At 37.2% G+C, this 26,769-nt stretch overlaps 1 protein-coding gene across 2 annotated transcripts in view; it reads right to left on the reverse strand.

Annotated features, from left to right (window-relative positions):
* Window positions 1-26,769, reverse strand: part of TBPL1 (TATA-box binding protein like 1) — a 35,662-nt gene that overhangs the window by 6,557 nt on the left and 2,336 nt on the right. For both annotated transcript variants that reach the window (XM_017958319.2, XM_003898160.2), the window contains exon 2: window positions 717-895. In XM_017958319.2, coding sequence (XP_017813808.1) covers window positions 717-851 — 135 coding nt within the window. In that variant the 5' untranslated portion in view covers window positions 852-895. The remainder of the gene's footprint in view (window positions 1-716; window positions 896-26,769) is intronic.

Below are 26,769 nucleotides of genomic sequence, written 5' to 3' on the forward strand. Positions count from 1 at the left end.
AGAGTGAGACTCCGTCTCACACACACCCAAAAAAGAATTAATGAAAATTTACATAGGTATCCTGGCACCTAATTTTTAAAGCTAAACAGAGCCTTGAGATGCATTCTTAATTTTCATAATAAATGTGTAAAATACATATCCATCTCATCAATCTTTGGTTTATAATGATGTCCAATGTCTTTTATAATGTTAATCTCAAAACACTAAGGTTTTATTATTACTTATTAATATTCAGGCTTTAAAATATTACAGGTTTATCAAAAACTAAAATTCAAGATGTCCACGTCAAGATATAAATCATATTATTTTCAGCAGTTTGTTATGAAAGAAAACTATCTACCTTTGTTAAAGAAGAATATGATAATTAAAATACTATAAAAATTATATATAAAGGCATCATTCAAATACAATTACATTTTAATAGGTACATGTGAGAATATAAAGGTCCCTTTCTTCAGTTAAAATAAATTGAGAGAACAATAAAATGTCTCTGTAACCAATGAGTTCTTTGCTGATTCAGGTACCGACACTATGTACAAAAGCCTGAACCTCCATGAGAGGAGGGACTGCTTTTACAGGGCTCACTTCTATATCCAGGACAACCAGCACATGGTAAGGTGATCATAAATTATCTGTAGAATGAATACATTTTAGTATCACTCATAGAACTATAAAATTAGGCTATGTAGTACAAATACGAAAACTCAAATACTTACTCCAACATCACGTTTATAAATTACATTTGCTCCTTCCAAAGCAATCTTCCTTAAGTTTAAATGGCATCTTGTTCTAAAAACACAGACTACATTTGTAATTAGAATGTCCAATGCAACATCACTGTCTGCATCCATTGGGGTGGTTTTAAAATTTAGCTTTCCACCACGAAGATCACATCCTGAGAAATAAAACAAAATAAAGTCATTAAACTTAAATGTTCTGTTAATTCACTTTTCACAAACAATCTTGAAATTGAAATGTAAAAAATGAATCTATATTATTTATTTTTCAAATGTTACTAGAATCAAATTATGTCCCTGGCTGGGCACAGTAGCCCCCGTCTGTGATCCCAGCACTTTGGGAGGCCAAGGTGGTTAGATCATCTGAGGTCAGGAGTTCGAGACTAGACTGGCCAACATAGTGAAACCTGGTCTCTACTAAAAACACAAAAATTAGCTGGGCATGGTGGTGCACGTCTGTAATACCAGCAACTAGAGAGGCTGAGGCGGGAGAATCACTTGAAACCGGGAGGCGGAGGTTGCAGTGAGCCGAGATCGCATCACTGCATTCCGACCTGGGCGACAGAATGAGACTTGGTCAAAACAAACAAACATTAACAAACAAACCAACCAACCAAATCATGTCCTTTCTTCTCTTCACTTAAAATGTCATTTTTTAAAAAACTAACATGACATCTAATATACTTCAAAATCTAGGCCTAACTCATTCCTTGAATTAAAAAGTAGCTTTTACTTGCCAGGAGCTTGCCAGATTCATCTCCTGCTATTCCCCTCTACAAACACTATGTTCCAGGTGTACCACAGTAATGACAACTCCCCAAACGCGCCACATTCAAGGGTTGGATTCTGGCCCCAATGTCTAACCCTTAGTGGCATATAACCCATCTCATGCAACTTGCTGGCACTATAAAAAAATATGGCATACTTCTATTTCAAGCAGAGTAACTGACTTAAATTTAAAGCAGCAAAAATATGAATAACATTTACTAACAGAATTTTCTCATTACTAACCATTCATTCATTATTTTCTTTCTGAACACCTCTAGACTGAAGATAACGGAGGCAAAAAAATGATTAAGGCAAAGTCTTTTGTCCTCAAGGAGTTTGCAAACTTGGGTGTACAGGAGGAGCTCTATCAAATACTTTGCATAATACCATTTTTATCAAGATCAGAATCTCCCAACATATATTTGCCCAGACTCTTATGATTTACACAAACAAGCCCCAGTTTTTACTTAGTATGTGACCCATGACCTAGATAAAAAAATTCTCTCTTTGTGTTTTCACACGTCAAAAAATAAACAGGCAATTTGGCTTAACTCACAAAAAGATCAGAAAATGGTAAAAACATACTATAGTTGTCTTTAAAGTTCCTTGCAGCCACAATGTAAAAAACTAGTATTCTTTATAATAAGGGTTCGTAATATGTAACTAAAACAGTGAAGGGGCCAAGAGTCTATATAAAGAAGGTCTTGTTTCTCTGCCTTTCAGTTTCTGAGAGAACACAGTGGCAAACCAGACCAAGACTTCTGACACCTCTATGGGACCATATGGCATTCAATTCTGTGTATCAATTTTACCTCAACTTCATTATATTTTTTCACTCTTATATTCCCATATTCCCTTCAATCTGTGTATCTTTTTGTTTTTCTGTTCTTTGTACATGTTTGAGCTACCTCAAATAATTTTTATGTATGAGGAGTGAGGCAGGGGTGACAGCAGGAACTGATGGATAGATATATAGGCAGACAGATTAAAAAGCAGAGGCACAGGGCCAGTTTATTACCATTGGTCTTAAGCATGCGCAATGTCTGACTCACCACTTACTAGCTATTAGAACTTGGGCAAGTTATGTAACCTGTGTCTCAGTGTTCTCATATGTAACATGGAATAGATCATGCCTACCACAGAGCAGGGCTGTGAAAATTATATAATGTATGAAAAGTACTTAGTATATATATCTAGGATATTGTAACAGTAAATGATAGTAAGTATTGATGAAATAAGTTCAAATCAACAGGCAGATCAGAGGATTTCTTCTGATCATGGGAAGTAATCACTACTTCCCATGATTACATTAGAGCCCAGTTCCTAAGCCATCTGGACAGCAGCAGGTTTTCTGCTAGGCTCCTGGCTGCTTACCCCAACATCCATTCCACCCTGCCTTCATAATGACCACAGCTCAGATGTTTAGCTGGGTACAATGTGGCAGAAATAAAATACTATAGACGTCAAGCTCCCTGGCAACAACTGGTATAGCCAACTGGCCACCTGAATATGTTCTGGTCAATGAGACATAAAATAAAATTGTTATGTACCTTCTGGGAAGTCTACTTACAGCAACTAACTAAGCCAGCAAGGGCTCCTTTGCCTTTCTGCCCTTTTTCATTCTTGCTGTCTAGAGGTTGGATGTGAGAGCTAGAGTTCAAGTAGCCAATTTTGCACCACGAGGCAATGATGACGACGATGGTAGAACAACAAGATAGAAGCAGCCTGGGCCCCTGACGCTGTGAATCTCCTTATTCTCCCTGTTCTTCTTAATTCTAGACCTCATGAGGATGAGAGAAAAATTAGTTTCCCTCATGCTGGATTTCTGTGATACACAGCCAAACCTAATCCTAACTGTTGCACATCCCTTAAGGATAAGCTACCACAAAGCAACTACTTAAGAAGAAACCTCATGCGAATCAACTATCAAATTTACTATTTTACTTGTTTTTATATAAACAGGAGAAAACAAATGGACTGAGATTTACTACTTTTGAGTTCTACTCTACTCTGAATTTACTATTTTGAGTTCCACCTGAAGGGACAACACTAAGGACGATATAAGTAAAACTAAGTCAAGAAAAAAAGGGTAAAGCAAATCTGTGTGAATGCAAAAAAGGAGCCTTGAAATTAATTCAAAATTGATGATTTTTCAGCATTTCAGCAACTTGAATTTTAAAAATAAGGTCATGGGAATAGTTCATCATAAGTTACTAAGTATTCATATTTTATAATATGAGTAACCTGACAAGCAGGCTCAGAAAAGATTGCTTTAATAAGAAGTTTTCAATTAAAGATGCAATATAAAAAGTCAACACTTTTTTAAAAGAGGCAACCCACATGAGAGACCACATTTTTCGAAGCATGAAAAAAGGCCCACTTGCAATCAGTTCATCTGTCTTGCAGAACAAGAGAACAGAACTGGATATTAACAAAGATTTAGTTTTTAAAGCTAAACATATTATATCCCTTTTCAATAGGATAATTAGAATGACAGCCCAATGAAACAGACAAATCTCAATTTCTCTTTTTTTTTTTTTTTTTTTTGAGACCAAGTCTCACTCTGTCGCCCAGGCTGGAGTGCTGTGACACAATTTTGGCTCACTGCAACCTCCGCCTCCTGGGTTCAAGCAATTCTCTGCCTCAGCCTCAGGTGCCCTCCACCATGCCCAGCTAATTTTTGTACTTTTAGTAGAGACAGGGTTTCACCATCTTGGCCAGGTTGCTCTTGAACTCTTGACCTCGTGAGCTACCCGCCTCGGTCTCCCAAAGCGCTGGGATTACAGGAGTGAGTCACCGCACCAGGCTGACAAATCTCAATTTCTACAAAGCATCTGACTGCCTAACAGGTCCCTTGTATTTTTTTAAGTGTAGTGACAAAATTTATCGAGGAGTTAAACAGGTCTATCTGACTAAATATTAGTAGTTCAGAGGCTTAGGTTATTCTTGAAAACACACACACCACTTTGTTTAAATTAAAACAAGAAAAACAAAACAGCTAAAGGAAAGATGGAAACTAATTCCCAGAAGGGAATATTCCAAATTGTTTATGACTATGATGGTACCTACACTTAAACATCAGAATCATCTATTTCCCCTACTAAATTCTAAGCTTCTTGAGGTGAAAGACTGTTTTATCGGTCTATATATTCCCATGGCTCAACATCGTATCTAACACATTGTAAATGTTCAATTATTTGACATATGAATGCTATGAAATCCAACATTTCAAACTCCTAACTATATTAAATTTCTCATCTACCTACAATTCCAAATTATTTCTTTTAATTCTAAGCATGAAAAAAAAAAAAACCTGTTAGCAAGGCTGAAACTATTTCCAAAGCCACCTATTTTCACTGAATGCAAAAGAGTTAACGATCTTTTTTTCCTACAAGCCCTTTGACACAACATTCATGAAAATGCATATACAGTATACTTCATTATATTTCATGGTGGTTTACAAATGATTTTTTTTAACTGGTTGCATAGATTCCAAGGGGAATGTGTTTAAGCAACTCCACCAAAAATACAGCATTTGAAAGCGACATTTAAACTCACAAGGCTATTAAGCCTGATAACCATGGCACTACCATATATTTCAGATACACAAAAAGGCAAAAAGAACACAATGAACATCTATGTACCCATCATTCCACTTAAAAAGTAAACATTACAATACAACTGATGCCTCCCCATGCAGTTCTTCCAAATCACATCCTCCTCACCTTTCCTCCAGAGAAAGCCTCTACTTTCAATTGCAGTCTTATCATTCTCATGTTTCTCTTAAACTTATTATACATACACAGTGTTATATCCCTAAATCCAACTAATTCTTGATTTTTAAAAGATTATTGATGAATCTGGTTTGCTAATACTTCCTTTAGTTATTGGGTAGAATTAGCTTATACTCTTCCTTTCTCGTATTGTCCTTATCTGGTTTGAGCATCAAGGTTACTATACTAGACTCATTACACAATTTAAGGTGGTTTCTTTTTTCTTTCTTTTTTAATTCTCTGGAAGACAGGTTAGCAGATGTTACCTGAAAATTAACTGGAATTGTTTGTTGTTTGAAAAATTATTAAAGACAATTTCTAATTTTTAAATTAGATTGAATTTAAATTTTTAACAGTGTTAAAATAATTAATGTCTGCTTTCTTCAAGTCTATTTTGCTAAATTAAATTTTCCATTTCTTCTATATTTTAAAAATTTACTGGGCATACAATTCTTCATGGTTGTCTTAATAATCTTTTAAAGTCTCTGTTGTAGCCACTTACCCTTTTTTCATTGCAGCATCATTAACTCCTGTTTTTTATTGCTCTTGTCAATCTTACTTTTCCACTTTGGTTTCTTCCCAGAACAAACTATCAGTAGCTGATCCTCTCTATTGAATTTTTTGCCCATGTCCATTGTTTCCTTCCTTCTACAGATTTAATATATTCTTTTTCTAATTTCTTACATTAAAGTATTTAAGTTGAATACTGAACACTTTAGTTTTTAACTGTCTTTTCTTGTATAAACATTTAAGACAATTATAACCCAGTGCCTTAGGTGTGACTGAAGCTGGGTATGTGTTTTCATTATCCCTTAATTCTAATGATATTATAATTCATTTTTTCTTAGACGAATAATTTATTTAGCAGTTCTCTGCATTTACTAGTAATTGAAGAAATGCTAACTTAAAAGAATAAGACACCACTTACTTATATTGGCAAATATCAAATGGTGTTGAAAGTGTGAGTAAATCAGCGTTCTCTTATAGTCTGGTACAAAGACTTTCTATAGGAGATACTCTGGCCGTGTGTATTCAGATAACTTAAAATGTGAATATATGTGGAACTACAGTCAACAAGTAACGATAAGAAATAACTGAACTTGGCTGGGCACAGTGGCTCACGCCTGTATTCCTGGCCCTTTGGGAGGCCGAGGTGGGCGGATCACAAGGTCAGGAGTTTGAGACCAGCCTGACCAACATGATGACACCCTGTCTAAAAATACAAAAATCAGTCGGGCGTGGTGGTGCATGCCTGTAATCCCAGCTACTCAGGAGGCTGAGGAAGGAGAATTGCTTGAACCCAGGAGGTGGAGGTTGCAGTGAGCTGAGATCACACCACTGCACTCCAACCTGGGTGACAGAGTGAGACTCCATCTCAAAAAAAAAAAAAAAAAAAAAAGAAAAGAAAAAAGAAATAACTGAACTGACCAAAGTATAATAAGATGACATACTGCAATTTCATTTATGACTAAAACAACCTGCACATCCAATGAAAAGGAACTAGTTAAATAAAGTACAGTACAGTCTTATATAATAGACTACTAAATGGAATTTATAAATTATAAAACTAGATAGATGTAGAGATGTAGACAGAGGTCCATAATGTTTGTGAGAGTAGAAAAAATTATATGTCTAATTATGAGTTCATTCTGGCTTATGAATCTACATATGCACTTACATAGTTATATCTGCCAAAATGTTAACAACTGTTCTATTCAGAGAATTGGCACAGCAGGGTGACTTTTTTTTGGGGGGGTAAAGTCTGGATCTTTTAAAATAAAAAAAAAACAAATAAATATTATATATAGTTTAATATAAAAAAACAGTTGTTCCCATTTTGATTTAAATACAAATACCAATTATTTGCCCACTGCCCAAGTCCTAATATTAAGACATAGCTTGATCAGGTGTTTTGTCCTGTTTCTCAAGGAAATGGCTTAGTGTGATTTATCAAATATTTTCTTAGAAAAAAGGCAAACTTCAAAACTGTAGCTGTCTTCCCTTCAGGAAGTGGCACATTTCTAGCCTTCTATTAAAATGCATCATAGAATTTAAAGCACATTCTTCCCCACTCAATGATTCTGTGTACAAGAACACATCATCTGTATTTTTGGTCCTCTTTCTAGTGGTATTCAAAAACATTACTCCAGCAACTATAAGGAATTGAAACCTTAACTGGAAGACATCGCCACCTTCTGGCTTTTACAACAAATTGCATCAAAGACTACTACATTTAAAATTTTCCACACCAGGAAAGATAACTTAAACTGAAAGGCCACAATAAACCCTGTCATAAACAGGAAGCAAAAATAAATCTAAAATCTAATTGAAAGACAAGAGAATAAATAAACCTGAGAATATAGAAAAGAAGAATCTAACTACTTAAAGTGGACTCAAGTTGAAGCTGAGGATACAGAGGAATGCGCCTCAAGGTTCTAACCACAAAATTACCATCTATGATCAATGGCAGAAGCAGGGAAGGACTGATAATAGACCAATTTGCAAACACAATATGAACCCACATGGTCTCCTAGAGATGGCTCTTTTCTAAAAGAAAGACACACCATACAAAGCAACCTCATATCCTTTATAAAGCTCCCAAAATAGCAGATTAGGAAACAGACATTTTGTGTCCCAATCCCAACACATTACTTGACAGTCTCTCAACACATGCCTAGGATCAAGATGAAGAAAAGCTAACATTTGCCTTTTAGAACGATGTTCTTTTGTATCTGTTTGATAGTATAAAATAAGCCTTATAAAAGGGGGCTCTGACCTAGTGTTCCCGTTTAGTTATGTGACACTGGGCCACTTACTTAACTGCTCTCTAAATCTTCATTTTCTCATCTATAAATTGGTGAAAATATCACCTGTACCTCCCAGGGTGCTTTTAAGGATTAAATATTATTATGTATGCCAACTATATAGCATACAGTATGTGTTCATTAAATGGTGGCTATTACTGACAGACGGATTCACCAATAGTTGAATATTAATTGTATTATTTAATGAACTGATGCAAAACTTGAGAACAGTTACGGGGGGCGGGGGGAAACACCAAGATCATAATGGGTTAGGCAAGGGTCAGCACACTACAGCCAATGGGCCAGTGCCTGTTTTCCCTGTTTTGCAAAAGTTTTATTGGAACACAGCCATGCCCATGTGTTTCCATAATGACTACGCAGCACAACTGAGTAGTTGTGACAAGAACCAAATGAACCACAAGCCTAAAATATTTACTCTCTGGCCCTTTAAGAAAAAGTCTGCTGATTACCGGACAAGCCCAAAGAGGTACTACCAAGAAAATAAAGTTTATCACTGATAAATGTAAGACCCACATTTTTAATTAAAATGACAAAATGTCTGTATAACATGGTCCTTGATTGGATCCTGGTTTTAACAAATCAGTATAAAAGATATTTGAGAGAAATTTGAGTGATTTGAGTGGATCTGAATAGATTTGAGTGACATGAATTAGAAGAGAAAACAGAGTGGTTATGTAGACAGACTTTTTTTAGAGATATACACTCAAATACTTGGGGGAATGTCATATCTGCAATTTAACTTTAAAATCTTTCACTGTTTGAACTCAGTAACAAATACATTGAGATACAATTTCAGAAGATTCTTGATGTCTGGAATCTTGCCATCAAACAAATTTGGATAATCTATTCTAAGATACAGCACAGACTTGGATAGTAGTTATCATAGTATTTTAGGACCAAAAAATGCTGTATTACTGCTTCACCTCTTAACGATTATTAGATCAAGATGACAGAGATTACATCAAACTAAAAAGCTTTTGCACAGCATAGGAAACTATTAACAGGGTGAAAAGCCAACCCACAGAACAGGAGAAAGTATGTGCAAATTATATATCTGATAAGAGATTATATCCAGAATATATGTAAGAAATTCAACCAACTCAGCAAAAGAAACAAATAATCTGATTAAAAAATAAGCAAAACACCTTAACAGACATTTCTCAAACGAAGATACACCAATGGCCAACAGGTATACGAAAAAATGTTCAACATCACTTATCATAAGGAAACCGCAAATCAAAACCACAATGAGATACCACCTCACTCCAGGTAGAATGGCTATTACAAAACAACAACAACAACAACAAAAACACCTATGTATTGATGAGGATGTGAAGAAAAGGGAATACTTTACACACTGTTGGTAGGATAGTAAACTCATACAGCCACTATAGAAAACAGTATAGAGGTTCCTCAGAAAATTAAAAATAGAACTACCACATGATCCAGCAATCCCACTACTGAACACATATCCAAAGAAAATGAAATCAGGATGTTGAAGAGATTTCTGCACTTTGCTATTTACTGCAGCACTACTTACAATAGCCAAGATACGGAATCAATCTAAGTGCCCAACAATGGAAGAATGGATAAAAATGTGAATAATCAGCTGTAAGAAATAATGAAATCTTGTCATTTGTGACATTAGTGAACCTGGAGGACATGATGTTAAACCAAGCCAGACACAGAAAGACAAATTCCTCATGATCTCACTCATATGTGGAATCTTTAAAAAAAAAAAGAAGGTGTTATCATAGAAGCAAAAAGTAGAAGAGTGATTAAGAGAGACTGAGGAGAAGAGGATGAGAATAAAGGGAGGTTGGTCAATGGATATAAATTTACAGTTGGATAGGAGGAATAAGATACGGTGTTCTATTGCACAGTAGGGTGACTATAGTGAACAGTAAGTCTTGTATATCATAAAATAGCTGGAAGACAGGCTTTTGACTGTTCTTGCCACAAAGAAATGATAAATGCATGAGGTGATAGATGCCCTACCCTGATGTGATCACTATCCAACAAATTTGTACCTCATAAATATGTACAATATGTACAATCATGTGTCAATTAAAAAATAAAAAACCAGCCTGGGTAACACAGAGAGACTCAATTTCTACAACAAATTTTAAAATTAGCCAGGTATGGTGGTGCACGCCTGTGGTTCCAGCTACTTGGGAAACTGAGGTGGATTGAATCTGGGAGGTTGAGACTACAATGAGTTATGATGGCGCCACGGCATTCCAGCCTGGGTGACAGAGTGAGACGCTGTCTTAAAAAAAAAAAAACAAAATAATAATAATAATAATAAAACCTTGGTGACAGATATATGAGTGTTTATTACACTAGTCTCTCCACACTTCTGCCTACAAGTTTCCATAATAATTTCTAACAGCTGTTTAAGATTAGGACTTTATTTAATAAAAGGTTAAGACAACATGGGGTTCAAAATGTACTGTACTACTTAAACAAACACATACTCACATAAACCTAGGTTAGATAAGACTGTCCAGACCAAAGAAAGTAATAGCCTTTGCTATTAAAATATCTGCAATATCCAGAATTTATCAAATTATTAAAGATATTATTTCCAAATATCCAAAGGAAAGTACGATGGTGTGAGATATAAAAACAGTGAGCTATGTGAAGAAAATCTTAGGACATTTAGCATAAGAATGGAAAAAGAGTAGTTGTTCTCAAATAACTGAAGAAAAAAGAAAATTGACAGAGTCAATTGAGGTCACAAGAAAAATCTCATGAAGCCACACAAAAAAACCACACACTTACACTGCAAAGTGGTGGGCTCTCCAGAAGATACGTGTCCAAAAAGGGAAGGTAGGGCTAGATAATTAACCAACAGTTAGGAGTGGCACAAAACAAGTCTTCCATTAGATGAAAGATGAGACTAGACTGATGGTTTTTAAGATTCCCATCTAATTCTAAAATCCCAGGAGTCTAACATATTAGATGAAGATACATTCTAGACAAATGTAGGAATTATACAGTAAATTTCCATTTTAATTCTAGAAGTATTCTGTGAGTTTAGATAAATTATCATCAATTCTGAACTCCCCACTTTCCCTTCAGCATGCATTTGTGTTCAAAGGGGCAGTAATGGGAGAGAGTTAGATGCACTAAGGTCTAACAGTTGAAAACCTTGAACTTGTTGGGCAGGATGACATTCTATCATGAGGACATTTTTGTGTCTGGCCCAAGAGCTTATACTTTAGGAGTCAGTCCACAGGGTTGGCATTTTTGTAGTCTAGCCACATGAAGAAAACTTTACAGTTTGCCTGGCCATAAAAGAACCTTGTATCTTCCAAAGAAAAAGACTGTATACTATACCACCCGTAAAACACTTAACAAATGCTTAAGTGAAAGCAAAAGTATTTGATGTACAAAAACCATCATTACATTAAGTTAAACAGAAAGTTGAAGTATCTTCATTACATATGTCTACTTACTACCTATGAGACTCAATCAAGATACTCAGTCTGAAGACTGTTAAGCAGGTAGCATTCATGTGAATAATTTTGTATCAAAGTGAATTATGGTTAAAAAAAATCTACATTAAGAAAGCTACAAGGTACTGTTTTTTTAATGGAAATTAGTCAACAACTCTGAGGTTGCCAGCATCTATTTACTAAAAAAAAAAAAAAAAAAAAAAAAAAAAAAAGGGTATTTTATGCTTTAGTCAATGACATTATTTGTAATGGTGTTTAAAAGATGATGGGGAAAGATTTAAATGATACTGATTTTCTGAATGACTGCTTAAGAAAAGATAAGTTCAATGGTTTACGCTCTCATGAAAAAGTTCTGGTCGAAAAAATGAAATATTTTGCAATATAAGAAGATATATCTTATATTGAAAATCTATCTCATCTTAATAATGTTTAAACAGTAGCCTAGTTAATATTTTCACTGTTTCGACGAATACCAAAATATATCTATAAAGTAAGAAAACTTGGATGCTGGCTGGGCACGGTGGCTCACGGCTGTAATCTCAGCATTCTGGGAGGTCAAAGTGGGTGGATCATTTGAGGTCAGGAGTTCAAGACCAACCTGGTGAAACCTCGTCTTTACTAAAAATACAAAAATTAGCCAGGCATGGTGGTGGGCGCCTGTAGTAGCTACTGGGGAGGCTGAGGGAAGAGAATTGCTTGGACCCAAGAGGTGGAGGTTGCAGTGAGCAGATTGTGCCACTGCACTCCAGCCTGGGCGACAGAGTGAGCCTCTGCCTCAAAAGAAACAAAACAAAACAAAACAAAAACACTTGGATGCTAAGACAGTAGACATGAATTGTAATGGAAGCTACACGACAGTGGACTAGTTCTGAACTGCTCGTGTTCTCATTTGTAAAACACAATACCATTTACCTCTCATGATTGTTTTGAAGAAAAAAAACTCACAAATTTTGATATGCTCTATTAAAGTAATGTATTAGTCAATGCTAACAATAATATTAACTAATATACTATTGTGGATAAAGGAAAAAAGTATATTTTACTGACTACAACCTTACATTTGGAAATTTAAACTCAAAGATGAGAAATTTGGCATTTGATTCCTTGTTATACAAAAGCAAGTTTTATTTTGGATAAGACTTCTTAATATTTCAGATAAATTGTCCAAATATACAAGATTTAAGGAAGACAGCATGTCATTTTCTGATTACATAAGAAATACTCAAATAGTCACCTGGCCAGGTGGATCATGAGGTCAAGAGATCGAGACCATCCTGGCTAACGCAGTGAAACCCCGTCTCTACTAAAAATACAAAAATTAGCTGGGCGTGGTGGCGAGCGCCTGTAGTCCCAGCTACTCGGAAGGCTGAGGTAGGAGAATCACTTGAACCTGGGAGACGGAGGCTGCAGTGAGCTGAGATTGCGTCACTACACTCCAGCCTAGTGACAAAGCGAGACTCTGTCTCAAAAAAAACAAAAAAAAAACAAAAAAAAAAAAAGAAAAGAAAAAGAAAAAGAAAATAGTCACCCATAATCCTAACAGTGATAACTGCTTTTTTCCTATGCTCATATAAGCACATGGTTCTAAGCTCTAAATCCACATATATATCTGTGCATATGAAACATGATTGGGATCATATGCACACGCTGTCTTACCTAGTCACCAAAGGATTTTATAAAAATCTTGGACAACCTGAGATATGAAAAGCGGCAATACTGAATTAACTGATTTTCCCTGAATACTAATGAGGGTGAATTTTTCAAATACAGTCAGTCATGTGCTGCCCAACAATGTTTTGATCAATAACAGACCCATATACAACTGTGGTCCATAGTATTAAAATACTGTATTCTACTACACCTTTTCTATGTTTAGATACCCCAATACTTACCATTATGTTACAACTGCCTACAGTACTCAGTAAAGAAACATGCTGTATAGGTTCACTGCCTACAAGCAATAGGCTATGCCATATAGCCTAGGTGTGTAGATTCTACCATCTGGGTTTATAAAAGCATACTCTATGATGTTCATGTGATGACAAAAAACTCACTTCCCAGAACACATCCTTGTCATTAAGTGATGCATGACTATATTACTAACCATTTGTATTTCTTTGTTAGCTGCCTCCTATCTTCCGTTCATTTTCCTTCTAAGATTTCTTGTTGATTTATGGAAGCTCTAATATGTAAAGAATATTCACCTTTTGCCCGCTTAATCTAATTCATTCTGCTGAAAATGATTTATGCCCACTTCTACATGTGATCCACTCCCACTTGTTCTACAGCTCAGCATCACCTTCATTCAATCAATTCTGTAACAATGAACTGGAAATCTAAGCATTAAGACCCATACTAGGGGATAGGGACCTGGTAGTGAACAGACTTGGTTCAGGAAACAGCAGATGTTCTCAGCTGAGTTAAGAGTCTGAACTGCTCAGGCCTGAAGAAAGAATCAGCATGGTTACCGTGGGAAAAGTGAAAAGGAAAGTGGCATAAGACTAGGTAGAGATGCAGGGAGGGGTCAAATCATGCCTTCTATGCCATGTTCAGAATTTTCATGTTTATCTCAAAAGTAATGGTTAGCTAAAAGAGAAGCAAGACTGACATCACATATTTGCATTATAAAAATCTATCACTACCACTCTGCAATGGGAGGATGGACTGAAAGAGAAGAATGGGTAAGGGGGTCTAGCACAGCAGTCCAGGCAAGATGACAACAGGAACACAGTGGTAGTACTGTTTGAAAATGCAAAGTAGCAGACAGAAGAGAGATAGTTTTAGGAGATAGAGTGAACAGAATTTTGTGATTGATATGGAGATGGAAAAAAGGGAGATGGAGAATGACTGCAGGTTTGTGGCCTGTTTACTAAGATAGTAAACACTGGAGAAAGGGCAGGCTTGCAGGGCAGATGAGAAAAGTAGGAGGGGTTAACAATTCTGTTTTGGACATTTTGAACTGAAGGAACTTGTGAGACATCCAAGAGGAGATACGGAGCAGTTAATCAGCTAAAAGTCCATTGCTCAGGACAGGTCTAGGTTAAGACTGGAAATGAAAATTTGGAAATCCTAGTACAAAAGGTAATTAAAACCATCATGGGTGAAATTTAAAAATCAAAGGAACTCAGAAATCTGATCCTCAATATTAACCTAGAGTGTCCCTATTCTAAGTCCCATTTGGTCAATGGTAATGTTACTATACATACTTCTATCACAGCAGTTTTCCACACTACAAACTACGGTGAAATCTTTCCTATTTGTAGTCTCCTTGGTAGACAATAAGCTCCTCAGATGCATAATCAGATCTTATTTCTGTACCCCAGCCTAGGCACAGTTCCCAATGCACCATACACATTCAGTAAAATGTCTGCGAAGTTTAACTGTAACCTTGAGGTTATTAAAAAGCAATGTTTACTCACACACCCACACGACACACACACACACAGGCACACACACACTCTCTGTATTCTCTTTCTGTCTCCCTCTCAAGTTGAAGAGCTCAGCAGAATGCCTGGGTTAAATCTAGACTCTACCACTTATTAGTCATATGACTGTGGGTAAGTTAACACCTTTGTGCCTCAATATCCTCCTCTGTAAAATAATGCAGATAAACAGAACCCATCACAGTGTTGTGAAAATTAAATTTCATATAAAGTGCTTGGCACAGTACTTGCACACGATAAGCATTCAAATGTAGCTGTTTTTATTGTTACCATTATTATATCTCCTTTCTTCATCTTCTATGGATGGAGAAACGTTCACAAATGGAAAGGATTTCTAGCTACTCACTGCAGTCCTCAAGCTTTGCAACACAAAAACAAATCATATTCCTTCAAGTTTAAAAGCAAGTGGTAAAAATAAAGAATACAACTTTGATGTATCTGTTAAGTGAAATGAGTACTGAAAAAAGCACTAAATTTAGCAATGAATTAAAAAAAAAAACCACAAAACTCCAACAATAACAAAACCATCAAATCAAAGCAAATAGCTGTTGATCATGGCATTCTTTTTTGGTGGTGCTGAGGGGAGTGGGAACAGGGAAGGTGGTGAAGGAAACAGGAAAAGATTGACCAAATCTACTATATGTTATGAAATAGATATTACACTAAATTTTACTTCATTAGGTGCCTGCAAAAAAGCAGGAAAATTAGAAGCATAATGGATTTGGATATTAAACTGTGATACAAGTTTATGCTGTTCACTTCATTTAAATTGTAAGGTATTTGCTTTCTTGAGCAGGTCTTGTATGTGTCCCTACTTCCCATATTACGGACTATAATTTCAAAAGCTAAAAAGTTTCATCTCTGTACAGAGAAGCTTGATATTTGTCCTAAGCTACCTATAAGTGACTATAAATCTGTAAGACTACTGTAGCCATTAAATTAATGCTAACGAAACTGCCTAATTTTTAAAAGATTATTTTAATTTGCAAATGTAAATGTTAATTCACTATGGTAGCTAAACGACTGAATAAATCTTCTCATAAGTTGGCGTCAGAATTGGCAGGCATCAAGATCAAGCTTCTCTATATTCTGATTTATTTCAAGGGTGTGAATGCAGGGCTCAAACTTGAAGCACTGATAACTCATCAAGAATTTAATCAAGAGAAAGTACTGCATGGGGAAAATACACAAGTGAAACTTCCTCTTTTGATAGTTTCAACTGTTTTTACAGGGTTACTCCTCATATAAAATGCTCTAGCATAGACAACCGGTTTAAGGTCTATGTCATACACAAATGCCATTTTAAGAAAAGGAAGGTCAGATTATGAAATTAGCTACTTGGGAAAATAAAATAGAGTTCAGCCGGGCGCGGTGGCTCACATCTATAATCCCAGCACTTTGGGAGGCCAAGGCGGGCGGATCACAAGGTCAGGAGATCGAGACCATCCTGGCTAACATGGTGAAACTCCGTCTCTACTAAAAATACAAAAAATTAGCCAGGAGTGGTGGCGGGCGCCTGCAGTCCCAGCTACTTGGGAGGCTGAGGTGGGAGAATGGTGTGAACCCAGGAGACGGAGCTTGCAGTGAGCTGAAATGGTGCCACTGCACTCCAGCCTGGGTGACAGAGTGAGACTCTGTCTCAAAAACAAAAAAACAAAAAAACAACAAAAAAAACAGAGTTCAAACATTTCTGGTTTAAAAAACAGTACAAAATATACTTAAACAAAACAAATATGATTACATAATGAACACTCTTTCCACATGTAAGAACCATTAGGAATTTGTTATTTTACTCAGAACTTGTCAGATCTGAGTAACTGCTTGAAGGGTACCTCACTCAAAAAAGATAAACACAGAGAACTTGGCTAGAGATCAGAAGAAAGCTATACATTTTTAAAACCTGAAATTATGGTCTGTGAGGAAGTTAAGAACACTAGCACAACAGGAGGGTGAGAAATTTAATGATAATATACAAGTAAAAGAATGGGTTCTTACACAGAACACACAAGAGTGATAAGGAAGTTTTCTGATCGGAACATTGGTTCTTTTTTTTTTTTTTGAGACAGAGTCTCGCTCTGTTGCCCAGGCTGGAGTACAGTGGCGCTATCTCGGCTCAGTGCAACCTCCGCCTCCCGGGTTCACGCCATTCTCCTGCCTCAGCCTCCCGAGTAGTTGGGACTATAGGTGCCCGCCACCATACCTGGCTAATTTTTTTTTTTTTTTTTTGGTATTTTTAGTAGAGACGGGTTTCACCATGTTAGCCAGGATGGTCTCGATCTCCTGACCTTGTGATCCACCCGCCTTAGCCTCCCCAAACGCTGGGATTACAGGCGTGAACCACCACACCCCGCCAGTTCTTAACTATTAAGAAAAAGACAAGGCCAGGCCTGGTGGACTCATGCCTGTAATCCCAGCACTTTAGGAAGCCAAGGTGGGCAGGTTGCTTGAGCCCAGGAGTTAGAGACCAGACTGAGCAACACGGGGAGACTCTGTCTCGGCAAAAAAACACAAAAATTAGCCAGATGTGGTGGTGTGTGCCTATAGGCCCAGCTACTCAGGAGGCTGAGGCAAGAGGATTGAGCCTGGGAGGTCAAGGCTGCAGTGAGTTATGATCACACCACTGCACTCCAGTCTGGGCTACAGAGTGAGACTATGCCTTACACAAATAAATAAAAAGACAAAAAGACAAAACAACAGAAACAAGATAATAACCATGAAGATGCTCAAACCTCACAGATACAGATTTAACTGACCTTGACAGGGCCCTAATTTTGAAAACATTTCCAAGATGTTTCTAATGGGTAGTCGGTTGAGAACTACTGGGTTGAAACACCATCACAGGCAAATAAAATAATAGAATTTCCCTTTCTGTAAGTCCTTAAAAAGGGCTCTATTCTTCTATCAGTACTGTTTATCAGAGAACATTAAGACTTCTACACTCTGTTTACCATCCTTTGTTTCCCAAACTCCATTTCATGCTCTAAACCGGCATAATCTGTCTTCTGCCTCTACACAGTACAAAATGTTACAAATGAATGGCTCATTGCTGAATTCAATGGCACACTTGAAACTCCCTCCTACTCTAGAGCATAAAGCACTGGGAACCTCTGATTCTTCAACTGCTCCCTTGCCATGTCCTATCCCTGGCTTCTGAGGAAGCTTTACTGAATTCTCTCCCCATCTCAAATACTTCTCTGTCTGTTCCTCAAGTCAGAAGTTCTTAACTGAAATCCATGCCAGACCCTGAAAAGCTCAAAAATAGGTTCCAGAGGTTAGGAACCCCCTGAAATTGCATGCACACTAATCTATGTGTACCTGAGCAGGCCATTGTTTTTTTCATATTACCAATGGGTTTAAGATTGCTAAAGGTTATAAACCACTGCCTGAAATCCTTTTCCTCTTTAAACTTTCCAGGCCTCAGTTGCTATCTATGAGCTTGTGGCTGGCTCCTACATCAATCCTGACCTACCACATATCTGAATCCATATTCCCAATCATCTATTAGGCATATCTATTAAAATCAACACATCCAAACAAAACTCATTAAGCACCTCAAAAAATCTTGCTCTATCTCCTTGTAATTTTGTGAATGGAGTGAGCCACAATTAACACTCGCTCACCTGAACCAGAAATTTCAGAATCATCCTTCATCTCTCATTCTTCTCCTCTGCTCAGTTAACTTTTAATCTAGCTTCTCTTCTGCACCCAAAGCAACAATGTTTTACTTTAGGCCAGCTCAGGTGTCATTATGGCTACAGGCTTTTAATGGAACTCTCTGCTTGCATTCTCCATGCTCTAATCCATCTACCAAATAGCTACCAGGATTATCTTCCTAATTGTCTCCCTATCTGAAGAAGCATCTCTTGGCTCTCTTAGAATGAAAAACAGAATCTCATCTGCTTGCCTTGGAATGCAGTGGACTTCTCACCCCCGATCTTCCTTATATAACCTACCTTCCAATTCCAACACACCTTAACATTCTCAGCTTTACACAATTCCTCTTTCAGTAACAGACCGTTTCCTGGTTTTATAGCTGCCTAAATTGTCCTTTAGGCACTCCTTCAACTAGGAAACTTTTACGCATAATTGCACATTTCGTATGCAACTCACGTGAACCAAGCTCTGCGGGTAGACAATGGGAATACAGCTCAGAACAAAATGGTGAGGCAAGGAACTCTCATGGCAGTTGTATTCCAGTGGAAGAAAAAGACAACAAATAGGTTGACAAAATAATCAAGAGAATGTAATCTATGTTATAAAGGAAACGAGATAACGAAAGAGAACACTTCATGAGGAATGATCCAGGAAAGGTCTTTCAACTTTCTTAAGAGATAAGAAATAATTCTTGGCTGAGTGCGGTGGCTCACACCTGTAATCCCAGCACTTTGGGAGGCCAAGGCGCACGCAACACAAGGTCAGGAATTCAAGACCAGCCCGACCAACATGGTGAAACCCATCTCCCCTAAACACAAAAATTAGCCGGGCATGGTGGTGTGCTCCTGTAATCCCAGCTACCCTCCTGGGGCTTGAACTCGGGAGGCGGAGGTTGCAGTGAGCAGAGATCGCACCACAGCATTCTAGCATGGGTGACACAGTGCGACTCCGTCTCAAAAAATAAATAAATAAATAAAGAATCTTAAAATGAGATCTTAAAGGATAAGAAGGATAAGAAGTAGCCAGCCATATGAAACACTGGGAGAAGAGCAACCCTGCAGAGGCCACAGTAAATGAATGGTATTGTTGGTGTTGTAAGTGTTTACTGAACTTGCAGACACCAAGTTCCTTGAAGATAACTGTTTAATTTAAATACGTGTCTTTAGAACTTGGCTCAATTGCTGGCATTTGGTCTTAAACTCAATAAAAACTTGATGAATTAAATGAATACCTTAAGAACAACTGAGAAAATGGTTTGTGGGGTTGGGGGCAGGTATGTGTCTTTCACTACAGCAATAAGAATCTGAGTAGCCTCAACCAACTCAAGTTCTCCAACAGTATCCTATTCTTACCTTATTTCACTTTCTGGTACGTTATACTTAGTGCTCCCACACTTAACAAGTTACTAATCATTTTAGGCCAGACCCCCAAATCCTGAAGAGCAACTGTGTTCCAGGAGCTTTTACAAATACAAAAATATATTTCAGATGTAAGAAGAGAATTATTTTAATTGAAACACACCTACTGACCTTCAGCATTTTTTATATTCCCTTTTCTCATCCTCTGAAAGTTACTATCTCCTTTACTTCATCCCCAAGGATTCTAACTCACCCGTGTTCTATAGCCTATAGGTAATTCCACTACAGCTGGTCATCAGAGAATGGCCACCCTGTCAGTCACTTCCAAGATATCAACCATTCAGTTAAACAAGGTGTGATGATAAAGCCATTTTTCCTCTATTCCCAAAGAGAGAGTAAAAGTATATAACCAAGACAAACAAATTCGGAATATGGTTTCAGGCATTTGAAACTCTTCTAATTTTAAGAGGCCAAAACCAAAGGCCTAGAAAGAGTAAATCAAGAGGCACATATTCTAAATGTACAGACAAATTAAATAATTATCCGAGTTGTTTTGTACTGCGCACTGAAGTGGAAGTTTCAAGATTACTGGTCACAGCCAAGGAGTAGTGCTGAATTTCTTAAAATTAAAAAAAAAAAAACAAAAAATAAAAACACGGCTGTCAGCCAAAGGCTTTCTCTGCTATCCTGGGACCTACAGATTCCATTAGCAATATAGCTTTTAATCTGTTGAGCCACTCAGCATCCCTTACTGAAGGCCTCCCCCTACCACCTCCCTACAAAAGAAGAGTAAAGAACAGAGTACCTGTAAGATTAGCACGCTAATTTCTGTTGAGGAAGGTCTAATGAATTAGTCATTGTGCCTTCAATATGGTTGGTTGTGATCCCTGCAACCACCCTAATCTGTAACTAGCAAAGATCCTGGAATGTGGTCAACCCACAAGCAATTAAAGTATGCTCATTACAACTTTCCTAGGTTGTACATGCACACAAGTCACTGGAAATGCCCAAGGAACACACTGCAGCCATAAGTAGGTGAGAGGAAAAACACTTGCGGCTCACCAGAAGTATCTGACAAATTAAAAAGGATGGGGTGGTTCTTGTTCCACAAAAGCTTCAAGTTCATTAACTGAGTTTCAAACAGTAACAGGCTCTATAAATGCTGTCCACAGTCATAAATCTCCATCTTCCTATTTGCACTTTTGGGTTACACATTGACTTTATTATGTTCATATCTGAAAGACAGCAACATCTGTCCCTGAAAAAGAGTGTGACAGAAAGAACACTAGGTGGTCGGGTGCAGTGGCTCACGCCTGTAATTCCAACACTGGGAGGCTGAGGCGGAGGGACCACCTGAGGTCAGAAGTTCAAGACCAGCCTGGTCAATGTGGTAAAACCCCATCTCTACAAAAAATACAAAAAAAAAAAAAAAAAAAAAAATTGGCCAGGTGTGGTGGTGTGTGCCTGTAATCCCAGCTACTCAGGAGGCTGAGGCAGGAGAATCGCTTGAACCCAGAAGATGGAGGTTGCAGTGAGCCGAGATCGCGCCACTGCACTCCAGCCTGGGCAACAGAGCAAGACTCCATCTCCAAAACAGACAAAACAACAACAACAACAACCAAAAAAAAAAAAAAAAAGAAAAGAAAGAACATTAGAGAAACATTAACAATGTGTTAGACAGACTTTTGTCTCAAAACAGGCAAGGTTTTATTGTGGACTATAGTTCTGATAACCTTGGCAACTTGTTTTCCTAAAAATTTCCTAATACAGGCCAGACATGGTGGCTTGTGCCCATTGGCCATAATCCCAGTACTCTGGGAGGCCCAAGACAGGCAGATCACTGAGGCCAGAAGTTCGAGGCCAGCCTGGTCAACATGGGGAAACCCCACCTCTACTAAAAATATAAAAATTAGCGAGGCGTAGTGGCACATGCCTGTAATCCCAGCTACTTGGGTGGCTGAGGCACAAGAATCACTTGGACCTGGGAAGTGGAAGTTGCAATGAGCTGAGACACCACCACTGCACTCCAGTCTGGGTGACAGAGTGAGAGTCTGTCTCAAACGAAAAAAAATTTCCCAGCACAGTCCTCAGCGTATCTAAAACTAAAGGAAATATATATCTCTATCTATTTGGTGCAACACTCATGATCATTTCCTCTCTTAAACAGGAAAACAAAAGTCACACCTCTAAATACAAGCATATTTGCCAATCTCCTTAGTGTGTGGAAGCTTAGAAAAACCAGCTGAAACAGATAAAACCAGCACAACATGGAAGAAGGAAATATAACACTTTACCCTGTACATTTAAAGCAAAATATGCTTTTAATAATAAATTTTATATAAACCTCTATAGTATATATTTTATAAAAATAGATTTCAACTAAAAATCAAGACCTGGATATTAGCCAGAATAGGAAAGATCAGTCTGCAATTCACTTTGTTTAGGCAGAAACATTTATTTTTAGTCAGCAGTTTCCAATGTCCACACAACTAAACTAAAACATTTGGTCTTCACTTTTTAAAGTTAGCTATTTCAGCAGCAGCCCAAACAAAACTGTAATTATCAAATTATTTTCCTGATTAGGTAGCTTCAGTATTTGTTTTTAGCCTTACCATAAACAAATAATTTTGCAATCCTATGAAGTCATTCTTGAGCCACTTGAATTACTGGAGCAGAGCAGCAATTTTAGCTACTACTAAAATTACAAAAAAAACTACTATTAGAACATTTATAGTGGCACAGAAAGCTCACAATACATGGCTTTACACTGATATAAGTTTCAAATTTACCATCAACTAAGATTATACAAGTAAAAAATGGTGCCTTCTAAAGAAAGCCTAATTCTGTTAAATGAAACCATTGGGGTCTATTCCTTTTATTCAGAAGTATCATACAGCTAAACAAGTCAAGTCCACAGGGAAACAGTATTTCAATAGCTGCAACACAGTGCCAGCCCAGGCTTTGTTGGCCTTCCTTTTCCAAGAAACAGAGATGTCTCTCTTTACTTAGTCCATCTGCCATCGGTGATAACCAGATGCCTGTGTGACAATTCAAAACTTAAAAAAAGTACTTCCCCCTCCTAAAGCCTAACAGCAGAGATGAGTCCAATAGTCAGTGATCAGAAATAAAAAGAATTTCAATGCTCTAGTAGAAAGCCTCTCAACCAAAGAAACAAAGCATCCAAGTGGTCCTACAGTTCACCTTTAATATACTATCCAGTGCCACCGCTACTAGCACCTGCTAACACTTTTTTAAGCTTTTAACTAAAGTTCTAAGTGCTTTATGCTTAATTCTCACAGCAACCCTGTAAGGTAGTAGTAGTATTAACCCCCTAGTACAGAAGAGGAAACTGGGCCTCCGGGCAGTGAGAAAGCTATTTAATATTTAAGGCCATGCCATTAATTAAAAGCACAGCCATGATGCTGAACACAGGCAGCCTGCACCCAGAGTCCGTACTCTTTAAGTGTTGTACCAACCCCAATCTCAAGGAAAAGTAAGTGATTCTCATCAAAACTCGTCTCACAATGAAAATACTTGTAATTTATCAGGAGCGGGAATGTTAACACCTGATTCTTTGGAACCATTTTATTAATAGTAACAAATTTTTTTACTGCTTTTAAGACTTAAGTCCTATCTAGTGAGTTAAAAAAACCAAAACATACCGTGGGCCAATGTCTACACACAGATGTCTATCTTGTGCTAAGCACAATTCAATGCTGAAGTCATCCACATATGTCCTAAGAAAACTCTGTCCTTAAAACCAGTTCAAAAATCTGGTTTTCAGTATTTTTTTTATTAATGGATGGTAAAAGTAACCAACAGCCAATCTTCTGTGCTGTACTTTTTGGTGAAATTTTAAACAGTTTCATTATTGACTCCCACATACAGGCACATCTGAACTGCCCCAGAAATCACCCTATTGAATTTTTTTTTTTTAACATTTAATGGGATCCATAGCAGCATGCTTCAACCCACAAAACCAGCCATTTAAACCAAATTCTCAACTTTATCCCCCTTTAGTCACAGATGAGTAGAATTTCTGATGTGACCTGATTCCTTTCCACTAAAGACATACTTCCGGAATCTTGCTTTTTCGCAACTATACAAACACACAAACTCCATCTGTCTTCTACAGAAAAGACTGACTGGTTAATAATACAAAAATCAAATCTGTCTACATAGCCTGGAAAAACCTTAGATATGTATACTGTCTCTCATCCTTTTGAAATTTCCCAAAGTGGTAGTCACTTGACAAGAGCAAATATCGTGTCTACTCAAGTGAAGGGAGTCCATCATTACCTTTATTGTTTGAATTGGTTAGAAGAAGGCTCTAATCATACTTGAGAAAGTGTCATTGCTTATAATTTGCATGCCCACAGCCAGAATACAAAGTTGAAATTTTAGGCATCAAGAATTAGATTTCAAAAAGGTTCCCTTCATACACTAGCTAAGCTCTTGAAGTGAAATAAACAAACATGTATCTCCTTCTATTAACAACATAATCTTCAAAATACACACACAGGGCAGGAACATACAATATGATGGCAACTCATACTCCTGATCCTCAAGAAACTTCTAATTTAGCAGGTATGATGAAGTCCATTCACCAATAATGACAATACCAGGCAGTATGTAATAATTTAAAATTCATATCTGTGTGTGTCACGTTTTGTTACACACATAGGACATTTCTGTGCTATCTACAAGTGCACAAAAAGCACCTGAAGGGAAATACCTCTTTCATCCAGCTTTGCACACCTGACACGACACCAGGCATACAGAAGGTGCAACAAAATGGATGTAAGTTTCAGGGAATCTTTATTAGTTTGAATGTCACCATACAGCTAAAATTTGAAAACACCAGAGATTTTAACTCAGAGACAATGTGGAAACATTCTACTATAAATTCTTCTAAAAATCAGTTGCAATGTCTGTATTTTATAGCAATAATTTCATCACATGGTCTATGATGAAACACAAGGAAATCAATCACCTAGGTTATTACTGGTCCCCTTCATCTAAAACCAGTCCTCATGTTCACTCAACTAGATTATACAATATTTTCTGATTTTTAAATAATGTGCCACGTCCACGAGAAGAACTAACTCTCTCCAAATACATTCAGCTATACGTTTCGTAAGTATTTGTTCTACTTCATAGCAAATTCTGCATTCTATATGTGTTCATCCACAAAAATGTTGATGTGACAATTTTCTATGTTAAGAATAACTTGGGGAAATCAGTGTAAGTAGTTCCCTCAAATTTGGCAGAATATAATTTCAGTCAAGATTGATTTTAAGAATAATTTTTTTAGAATAACAATCATGAAAATCTAAGGTTCAATTTAAAACACACAACAGGCTCTGCAATACTTTTTTTAAAAGTGACTGTCTACAATTACAGTATTACCATTTGGACTTCTAACGTCTTTCATTCTGCTAAGTTCAAAAATTTTAATATACCTTATTTTAATATAAGCTCTTGAGTTTCAGCACAGGCTCTTAACCTGTTGTATTCACAACCAACAGTTATTCAGAATGAATATAGAACATCCAACATGACAACTCCAATTTTCCAAATAAAGAGGAGGGGTACAGAAGGAAAATGCAACAGATAAAATCACATTAATGAAACGCATATGCAGGCGAAAGACACGTTGAAAATGCCGTAAGAAACAGAAATGATACAGCATAAAAAATCATTTTTGATTGGGACATGATTAAGAAAAGAGAGTAACTAAACCACCACCAAAGTTGGGAGTATTGGGGCGTAGGAGGGCAGGGAAAGCAGACACTGGATTGCTCATAAAGGTGGAAGCTAGGGCTTGACCCTCACTCAAACAATGAAGAGACAGACAACGGCAAACAAGGTCTAGGTCAAGTGAGTCTGATGGCAGCCCTAAGGTTGAGGGATACTTCGCCAAGTCTCATATGCACAAAGCTAATCCCAGGACTCAACATCCGCAGCCTCAAGTATGATTATCTCAGCATATCTTTCACAGAACTGCTACAAAGATTAAGCAACAGTCTTTGATTCATTAATCTATCTTTTTCTTCTTAGAGTCTTAAAATGCAACTTAAGTTTCCCAGTGTTCACACTTTCCATCCTGTCCAATTCTTTACACATGAATGAAATTCCTTTAACAGACACTGGACCTCAATTCCATATTTAAAGCTTAGATGAAAACGCCTGAGTTAAAACTATATTCTGGCTAGCCCTCATTCAGGAATAAGTCAACCCAATCAAGGGCACACAGCAGTAGGTCACTAGTTTCTGATACTGATTTTGAGGGCAGAGGGTATGTAAAGAGGCTGGGGAAAGGATGACACCTTTTTGCTTAAGAGAAATCAGGTTTAACAAAAGGGGTGGGGGACAAACAGAAGCTGTGGTTGACCTAATTGCTCCTATGATTTATCAATTTTATTTTCATCTTTAATCTTCAACTTTACATAAAGAACTTTGTATGTATATGTGGCCTTTTCATTGTGCTACAGGAAAACATCATTTACTCACCTAAATTGATTCTGAAAAGTATAAAACCATTAAGCAGCTTGTGATGTAAGACTAAAGAGATAACATAAACTGGTATTTCACTGGGCATACCAAACTGTGAATAAGTCTTTCAGCCAGATAGTGTTAACAGTCACTTCTCAATTGGAATGAACTGCCATTTTCTCAAAGAGACTGCGAAATTATGCCAGGATGGCTGAACCTTCTTTTATGTCTCCTTTTAAATTTTCCCAGAGAATC

Source organism: Papio anubis, chromosome 6 (assembly GCF_008728515.1).
Source record: "Papio anubis isolate 15944 chromosome 6, Panubis1.0, whole genome shotgun sequence".
NCBI lineage: Eukaryota > Metazoa > Chordata > Mammalia > Primates > Cercopithecidae > Papio > Papio anubis.